This window comes from Oncorhynchus mykiss, chromosome 12 (assembly GCF_057628025.1).
Source record: "Oncorhynchus mykiss isolate SJ-2025 chromosome 12, ASM5762802v1, whole genome shotgun sequence".
Lineage (NCBI taxonomy): Eukaryota > Metazoa > Chordata > Actinopteri > Salmoniformes > Salmonidae > Oncorhynchus > Oncorhynchus mykiss.
The window spans coordinates 55,852,912-55,862,953 of record NC_143033.1 but is presented as its reverse complement, the minus strand read 5'-3'; the positions used below and the strand labels follow the sequence as shown (position 1 = coordinate 55,862,953).

General features: G+C 41.8%; 1 protein-coding gene across 3 annotated transcripts; it reads right to left on the bottom strand.

Annotated features, from left to right (window-relative positions):
• Positions 1-295: 295 nt before the first annotated feature.
• Positions 296-7,554, bottom strand: LOC100136153 (beta2-adrenergic receptor). 3 transcript variants are annotated; one of them, XM_021622407.3, is made up of 2 exons: positions 7,356-7,554; positions 296-5,470 (listed from the first exon to the last, which is right to left on the bottom strand). In XM_021622407.3, the coding sequence occupies exon 2, from the start codon at positions 5,465-5,467 to the stop codon at positions 4,238-4,240; it is 1,230 nt and encodes a 409-aa protein (XP_021478082.2). In that variant the 5' UTR covers positions 5,468-5,470; positions 7,356-7,554; the 3' UTR covers positions 296-4,237.
• Between the last annotated feature and the right edge of the window lie 2,488 nt (positions 7,555-10,042).

Genomic DNA, 10,042 nt, shown 5'->3' with positions numbered 1-10,042 from the left:
CATAGGGCTCTGTTTAAGCACTGGGCGTGTTGCTTTGTTCTGGGGAATTAAAGTGAGACAATCTGTCAACAGGTGGGGCATATTTACTGGATAGGGTCTGTTTACTACAGAGCAGACCAGAGAACACCCAGGAAATCTTTCCTCAGTGTCTTTGGGTTACCGGCTGATGCCCCACTGAAATAATCTAATAAGAAATTCACACAACTAACTTGTCTGTGTGTTTCAGTGTGTGTATGTGTGCGTATTTTAGAGAATGTCTAGATATATTTGTTGAAAATAGATGCTAACAGATTCATACAACTTCAAAAAGTATATTTTACCATTTAAGAACAATAAACAATTTATTAAATAAAAATACTATGTCACATTAGGTTAACCTTTATCTACTTCCCCAGAGTCAGATGAACTAGTGGATCATTTTTATGTCTATGCGTGCAGTTTGAAGGAAGTTGCTAACTAGCGCGAGCGCAATTGCTAGCTAACGTTAGCGCAATAACTAGAAGCTAGTATAGTATCGTCAGCAATTGCGCTAACGCTAATTAGCATTGGCTCGCAAAACTACCTCTAACTTATTGGACGCGGAGACATAAAAATTATGTCAATGAGTTCATCTGACTCTGGGGAAGTAGATAAAGGGCCTCATTGCCAAAATCCAGAAGTATCCCTTTAAGCTAGAATCCTTAGTTGCTACACCCATTTTGGACCTATATATTAATGAAATAAACCCATTGATTCTTGAAGAATATAACTTATAAGTGCCTATTACCCTGCTATGACCCAAAATACAAGCTTGTTTTACTCCAATGTTTGTAAACAATATAACATAAACAAACACTGTATAGCCTCAAAACAATGTTATCACTATAATATTGATATCATGGATGATCACTCCTTACATCCATTGCTCTGTCTATAATTTTGAGAGTGATTACATTTCTCCATACCCATCCCTCAGCTTTCAACCAAAACACAGCCAGGGTGACCAATTTGTTATTGTTTTAAATAAGGATTCTAGCCTTAAATAAGAATAATTGTGAACAATTACCTGGAGTAATAGTGACTGGTGCTGGACTACTTCCCAAATACCATGTGACCGTCAAGCAGCATGGAAAATGCTGCCGTCACCACAAAATGTCACCTCCGGATTCTGTTCTTGGTCAGCAGTAGAGGTCTCTCCAGTTACCATATAAATCACCTCTGTTTATGAGAAGATATACAGTAACCACAACACTGGCTGGCAGCAGCAGACCCACGGGCAGATACAGTGCAACAATGCAGAAAGAAGCCATGGCTTTACAATGGTAATAGCAAATGCAGAATGCTGGAAATACGTTACACTTGCAGAATCATTTGACACGACTGAAATATACTGTACCTGCAATTGAAACTGTACTGTACACTTTCCTTTTTTTTTGGACCATTTTACCAACATGGCACAGCTACAGTGTGGAACCTGCAATGCGGGAACCGCTCAGGGGCATTAGATTGTGACTCATTTCAGGCCAGCAGAGATTGAGAAATGTAAACTCAGTTCCTTTGATCAGTGCTCAGGGGCCCCATTCCACCCTACAGTGGAGAAGGTCATGATCTGTGAAAAAGAGGAGCTGCTCTTCAGTGCAGTGTTGCTGTTTAACATGGACGCAGCTGTTTGCATGACATCTCTGTAGTCTCCTTCCCGGAACAGATTTTTTTAAACCCCTGCAGAGGGAAGTCTGTGGGGAGCTGTGGGCATGTGCAAACAGCTGTGGGCATGTGCAATGTTGTGTTGTCCATGGAATCCAGGCACAATGTCCAGTCCCATAATGTAGGACATTGGCCTTAGCAATAGACTATCATACAAAATAGTGGTGAGTGATCCTTCTGTCTGCTGAGTAGTTAACAGCACTACCAGCGGTGGACAGGTTCTCACCCTTTACACAGAACCGGGTCTGAATGTAACAAAAATGGGTTTAATATCAGACATGTCACATGTCAGACATGAAAAGACACAGATCACAAAATGAAATGTTAATATTTCCAGCAAATATTATATTTAGCAAAAATTCCCACTGTTAAATATTCTGCCTTTGATAACTCACTGAGAATGTAATTTCATTTGGCAAATGACAAAAGTTTTCAGTGGAATGAAATAATTGTATAGGTAAATATCTAAGCCCATGTCTCTCCTACTTTTGTGTGTGGCTGAAGTTGACAATACATTCATGGTAACATTTTGCGATGTTAGGATAATACATTATTCACATGTACAGTACATACATCAAAGTGTCCTCGTGTCCATAAAAAAAGGGGGTGGGTTTGTGAGTTACCACACACGGTACGTCATCTTTTCCTATGAATTCAAAGCTTCAAAAATTGTCTAAACACAGTCATACTCATACTGTTAGCACAGGTACATACAGACAGAAACATACACACACATAGCTATCCAAACAATTGTAAAGTAATAGGATTTAGTATAGGCCTATATACTAAGAAATGTTTTAAATAATTATGAACATTTACAGCAAGTGAACATTTTAGATTAACTTTTTTCACTTGGCTGACATGATGCAGTCTGCGAATACATTGTAGTGCAAGTACACTGTGTGCTACACCGTTAACCTAGTTCATTACAGCCTGAATGTGATACCAAGGTTTCTATTCATTAACACCTGGACAAAATCCACCCAGACTCCTACATCATTCATCACTACTGTGGCGGCAGATAGCCTAGCTTTTAAGAGCATTGGTCCAGTAGCTGGAAGGTTTCTGGTTCAAATCCCTGAGGTGACTATGGTGAAAAATCTGGTGTGCCCTTGAGCAAGACACGTAGAATTGCTTCTGTAAATTGCTCTGAAAATCTTACAGTTTATCTTCCTCAGACAAGAATGTGTGCAGGTTATGCCGATGCTATAGTGTAGGGGTTTATTTCCTTATATTTTTTAGCTAGTCAGTACATTGTGTAAATGTATGGTACACTTTAATTGTATCCCCAATCAGACAGTTTGTCCAGGAATCTCTGTAAACACTGAAACTTCACAGCAACAACACAAGAGCAACATTAACGGAGAGCAGCACAATAACATCAGCAACAGTTCTCAGTATCCACGCTAGTCATTTAAAAGAAAACCAGCACGGTAGAGTGTGAAAGCAATCCCTAAACATAGCTTTACAGACTAAGTATACTGGCTGGATATTGGTATCAGAATGACGTACAGTGGTGGCCACACTACCCAGCATTAAGGTATTGCTGCTCTGACCACTGTACTTGCAAGGGGTTACTGAGTCACAAAAGTAAGGTCCACACTAAAGGCTTCTGTCTGTGTGTCCTTATTCACTGAGAGGCGACAGGACAGGCGTCTGTAACCTCAGTTATGAAATGGTGATATTGGGGGGGGGTGAAGGTTGAGGTATTGAAGAGTGGTTGGAGGAATGGGGCAACGTGTGTGGTGTAGCTGGTAATAGCGCCTGCCTGTGATTATGTGCACCTGCTGTCCCTCATCAGAGAGTTGGATTTCTGGGCCATGGCAGAGGGAGTGTATAGAATCACACAGACAGAAGTCCCTGAGCTGGCTCTGGGAGAGACCCAGATCAATATGGAATGTGTTACATACAGAGAGCTGGCTACAGCCAGTAGTGGGGGTCACAGATATTACTGTTAACCCTGATTTGATCTCTTGTTCTGCCTGTTAATTCTCTCCTACCTCTCCTACCCTGGCATTTCCATCTCATTCAGCCCGCTGCCAGTAAAGAACAGTCAGTTCAACTAACAACATTATTCATTTTTCATACAACATACAAACAGACTATAATTATTTGTTCTCGGAGCTCTAAGATAAGGAGCTGAATCGAAAATGATGCTGATGAGGTAATTTGTTTTTAACTTAGAACAATATAACAAATGTTTGTGCAACTGAACTTGAAACTTGAACCTAGTACCTGAACCGTGGTGTTCATTTGCACACAGGAGTAAGCACTAGAGAACATAACATGTGCACGTACTCATGTCCACAAACCACACACATACACACACATGATTACATCCGCAAACCATAGACTTCCTATGTATTTTGCAGACTTTGTTCAATATTAAGAGGGAAAGTATTAAACATTTAATAACCTACACATTACTAGAATAATATTCTTATAGTAATGCATTTAAATATGGAAATAGATTCACATGTCATTTCCTATCCCGTGTCTGCATACCGGGTCTGACTAAACGAGAAAGACAAGTCTCATTGTAACACCCTGCGCTTCAGACAATGGAGGCAAGAGGAGGATTATTGCAATACCCGTTTATGTTGGTGACACTAGACAGAGAGCCCAGCTCCACGGTCCCAACATTATGTGAAAGACTGCCTGGCTTGTCCTTGGGGCTTAGGCGCAAGCTGTGACCCCTATATATGTATCCATTGGTGGGGAAAGCAGCCCCTCTCAGGCACAGAATCTCCTGGAAGGCATACCTGAACTCAGGACTCCTGCAGTATATGAGGGGGTTGAACGCTGAGTTGGCGTATCCTATCCAGTTTAATATCCTGAAAGGCATTTTAATGTTGTCCACCTTCCAGATGGTCACCACCACATTGAGCACAAAGAAGGGCAGCCAGCAGAGGGTAAAGGTGCCCATGATGATTCCCAGCGTTTTTAGGGCTTTGTGTTCCTTCAGACAGAACTTAGGTCTCTTTCCGTTCCCCCCTCCTCCGCCGCTCCCGTCCCCACCATCCTGCCCCTGGTTGTTGTCAATCATCTGGGCATGGAAGCGCCCCTCGCTGCCACGGATCTTCTCCAGCTGCTTCCTGGCCTCCTGGAAGACGCGTCCGTAGACAAAGGCCATGACCGCCAGGGGGATGTAGAAGGAGACGACGGAGGAGGCTACGGCGTAGGCAGCGTTGGTGTTGAAGTCACAGCAGTGAGCATCTTCCAGGCAGCTGAGCGCCTCGGGCTCATCAGACACCCACCACTTCATGTGGATGGGCAGGAAGGAGATGAGGGCGGCCACCCCCCACACCGTCACCACCACCACGCACGCCTTGCGCTTGGTCAGTAGGGATGGGTAGCGCAGCGGCGACGTGATGGCCAGGTAGCGGTCCAGTGCGATCACACACAGCGTCTCGATGCTGGCCGTCACACACAAGACATCCGCCGCCGTCCAGAACTCACAGAGAAAGCTGCCAAAGTGCCAGGTGTTGAGGAGGATGTAGCAGGCGCCGAAGGGCACCACCAGCAGGCCCATGACCAGGTCAGCACAGGCCAGAGAGGTGATGAACATGTTGGTGACCGTCTGCAGCCGCTGGAAGCGCACGATGGCGGTGATGACCAGCACGTTGCCAAAGACGATGCACATCACTAGCAGGGCCATGAGGATGCCTAGTAGCACCGCTACAGCCTCGCTGTACTCCGAGTAAGACCACTGGCGAGACGATGAGTTCATCTCCACTGATAGATCTGATAGGTTGAACACGGCAGGCGTGCTCACACTCTCCATGATCTATGGCCCAGTTGAATCAACAAACCACAGGAGATAAGAAACGTGTTGTCAAAAGGACCCATAAAACAAAGAATAAATAGGCAAAAAAAAGTATGTGAACCCTTTGCAATTACCTGGATTTCTGCATAAATTGGTCATCCGATTTGATCTGATCTTCATCTAAGTCACAACAATAGACAAACATAGTGTGATTTAAACTAATAACACACAAATTATTGTATTAATCTTGTCTATATTGAATGCATAATTTAAACATTCACATTGTAGGTTGCGGAAAGTATGTGAACCCCTAGGCTACTGGCTTCTCCAATAGCTAATTGGAGTCAGGAGTCAAGTCAGCTAACCTGGAGTCCAATCAATGAGGCGAGATTGGAGATGTTGGTTCGAGCTGCCTTGCTCTATAAAAAACACTCATAAAATTTTAGTTTGCTATTCACAAGAAGCATTGCCGGATGTGAACCATGCCTCAAACAAAAGAGAACTCAGAAGACCTAATATTAAGAATTGTTGACTTGCATAAAGCTGGAAAGGGTTACAAAAGTATTTCTAAAAGCCTTGATGTTCATCAGTCCACGGTTAGACAAATTGTCTATAAATGGAGAAAGTTCAGCACTGTTGCTACTCTCCCTAGGAGTGGCCGTCCTGCAAAGATGACTGCAAGAGAACAGTGCAGAATGCACAATGATGTTAAGAAGAATCCCAGAGTGTCAGCTAAAGACTAACAGAAATATCTGGAACATACTAACATCTCTGTTGACGATTCTATGATACTAACAAGAATGGTGTTCATGGGAGGACACCACGGAAGAAGCCACTGCTGTCCAAAAAAAACATTGCTGCACGTCTGAAGTTTGCAAAAGTACACCTGGATGTTCCACAGTGCTACTGGCAAAATATTCTGTGGACAGATGAAACTACAGTTGAGTTGTTCAGAAGGAACACACAACACTATGTGTGGAGAAAAAAGGCACAGCACACCAACATCAAAATTCCAACTGTAAAGTATGGTGGAGGAAGCATCAAGGTTTGGGGCTGCTTGCTGCCTCAGGGCCTGGATAGCTTGCTATCATTGACGGAAAAATTAATTCCCAATTTTAACAAGACATTTTGCAGGAGAATGTTAGGCTATCTGTCCGCCAATTGAAGCTCAATAGAAGTTGGGTGATGCAATGGGACAACGACCCAAAACACAGAAGTAAATCAACAACAGAATGGCTTCAAGAGAAGAAAATACACCTTCTGGAGTGGCCAAGTCAGAGTTCTGACCTCAACCCGATTGAGATGCTGTGGCATGACCTCAAGAGAGCAGTTCACACAAGACATCCCAAGAATATTGCTGAACTGAAACAGTTTTGTAAAGAGGAATGATCCATAATTTCTCCTGACCATGGTGCAGGTCTGATCCGCAACTACAGAACATGTTTGGTTGAGGTTTTTGCTGCCAAAGGAGCCTCAAACCAGTTATTAAATCCAAGGGTTCACATACTTTTTCCACCCTGCACTGTGAATGTTTACACAGTATGTTCAGTAAAGATGAAAACATATAATTGTTTGTGTGTTATTAGTTTAAGCAAACTGTGTTAGTCTGATGAAGATCAGATCAAATGTTATGACCAATTTATGCAGAAATCCTGGCATTTCCAAAGGGTTCACATACTTTTTCTTGCCACTGTATATAGGCTTCTGTATATGTAAAGTATATAAAGTCAAGATAGGATGCATAAGTTAAGTTGGATATGAATTCTGAAATATTTCATCCAAGATCTCTTAGAGGCAATTGTATTTCAAATATCATAAAGAAAATTCTAACTTCATTCTTAATGCATTTGCTCAATCAGAAAACACAAATAAATAAATCATTTCATCTTTAAAGCCATTTACCCACCTCCAAATGTTCTCCTGGTCTCCCATAAAATCTAAAAGTATTCCTTTTTTTTATGTTGTAGCTCCCATTATGCGTTTGTACTTCATTCGTAATGTTTTTGGCTGACTGCCTTCTCCCTTCCTCTTTTGCTGTGTCACACACTCACAGTCCCACTTTGCTCTGTGTTCTAAAACACCACTCTCTCTCACTGTTGAATGTAGCTCCTGATCTAGTCATAGCCCTTATAGCAGGCAAGAATGACATCACACTCTGGCAGCAGCCAATCAGAAGGCTGGTAGACAACAGGAGCAGTGAATAAGGGCCTTTTAGCACAGTACAACGTTTTTTTCACTTAAACAAGTGAAATTGCAAACATGTTTGTATTTGTAATATTTGTTCTATGTAATCAGAAAAATCTACTACTGAAGGCAATATGATAGTGATAATGTTTCTGAGAGCAAATGCTGTATGTCAAACTTTTTTTTTTTTACATTGAAAGGGAAAAGTCATTCGCATAGCAACATAATTAGTATTGCAACAAGCTATGTTGGAGACAAGCACAATAAACAAACAAGCAATTATGTACAACCTATAGTTAGTTATAAACTGTTCTAAAAGGGTTGTCATGCAGAGCATAACTGTGTAAATTAAATTGGACCTCTTATAGCTTTCACACTTCCTGACCTGAAACAGAGGCATTAGGCATAGTCCATTGACATAGAGTAGACACTAGACCCTCTTAAATATTAACATGACTGCATAGATTGGGTTATTATATACAATCTCACTTACAGTACATTCGGAAAGTATTCAGACCCCTTGACTTTTTTCACATTTTGTTATATTACAGCCTTATTCTAAAATTGATTAAATAATTTCCCCCACATCAATCTACACACATTACCCCATAATGACATAGCGAAAACATGTTTGAATACATTTTGCACATAAAAAAAAAAAATGAAATACCTTATTTACATAAGTATTCAGACTCTTTCCTATGAGACTTCCAATTGAGTTTAGGTGAATCCTGTTTCTATTGATCATCCTTGAGATGTTTCTACAACTTGATTGGCGTCCACCTGCGGTAAATGAAATTGATTGGACATGATTTGGAAAGGCACACACCTATCTATCTAAGGTCCCACAGTTGACACTGCATGTCAGAGAAAAAAACAAGTCATGAGGTAGAAGGAATTTACCGTAAAGCTCAGAGACAGAATTGTGTTGAGGCACAGATCTGGGGAAGGGTAACAAAAAATGTCTTCAGCGTTGAAGATCCACAAGAACACAGTGGCTATCATTCTTAAATGGAAAAAGTTTGAAACCACTAAGACTCTTCCTAGAGCTGGACGCCCAGCCAAACTGAGCAATCTGGTGAGAAGGGCCTTGGTCAGGGAGGTGATGAAGAAGCCGATGGTCACTCTCACAGAGCTCCAGAGTTCCTCTGTGGAGATGGGAGAACCTTCCAGAAGGACAACCATCTCTGCAGCACTCCACCAATCAGGAATTTATGGTAGAGTGGCCAGACGGAAGCCACTCTTCAGTAAATGGCACATGACAGTTTGCTTGAATTTTGCCAAAAGGCACCTAAAGGACTGTCAGACAAGATTCTCTGGTCTGGTGAAACCAAGATTAAACTATTTGGCCTGAATGCCAAGCACAACATCTGCAGGAAACTTGGTACCATCCCTACGGTGAAGCATGGTGGTGGCAGCATCATGCGGTGGGGATGTTTTTCAACGGCAGGGACTGGGAAACTGGTCAGGATTAAAAGATGAACAGAACAAAATACAGAGAGATCCTTGATGAAAACCTGCTCCAGAGCGCTCAGGACCTCAGACTGGGCCGAAGGTTCACCTTCCAACAGGACAATAACACGAAGCACAAAGCCAAGACATTGCAGGAGTGACTTCGGGACAAGTCTCTGAATGTCCTTGAGTGGCCCAGCCAGAGCCTGGACTTGAACCTGATCGAACATCTTTGGAGAGACCTGAAAAAATGTGCTGCTACTTTCCCCATCCAACCTGACGGAGTTTGAGAGGATCTGCAGAGAATAATGGGAGAAACTCCCCAAATATAGGTGTGCCATTCTTGCAGCTTCATACCCAAGAATACTGGAGGCTGTAATCGCTGCCAAAGGTGTTTCAACAAAGTACTGAGTAAAGGGTCTGCATGCTTATGTACAGTTGAAGTCGGAAGTTTACATACACCTTAGCCAAAAAAAATATTTTTTATTTTTTATTTCACCTTTATTTAACCAGGTAAGCTAGTTGAGAACAAGTTCTCATATGCAACTGCAACCTGGCCAAGATAAAGCATAGCAGTTCAACACATACAACAACACAGAGTTACACATGGAATGAACAAAACATACAGTCAATAATACAGTAGAAAAAAAACAAAGTCTATATACAGTTAGTGCAAATTAGGTCAAATAAGGGAGTTAAAGCAATAAATAGGCCATGGTGGCGAAGTAATTACAATATGGCAATTAAACACTGGAATGGTAGATGTGCAAAAGATGGATGTGCAAGTCAAATCAAATCAAATAAAATTTTATTTGTCACATACACATGGTTAGCAGATGTTAATGCGAGTGTAGCGAAATGCTTGTGCTTCTAGTTCCGACAATGCAGTAATAACCAACAAGTAATCTAGCTAACAATTCCAAACCAATGTAAGAAATAACACGTAAAAAAACTAAA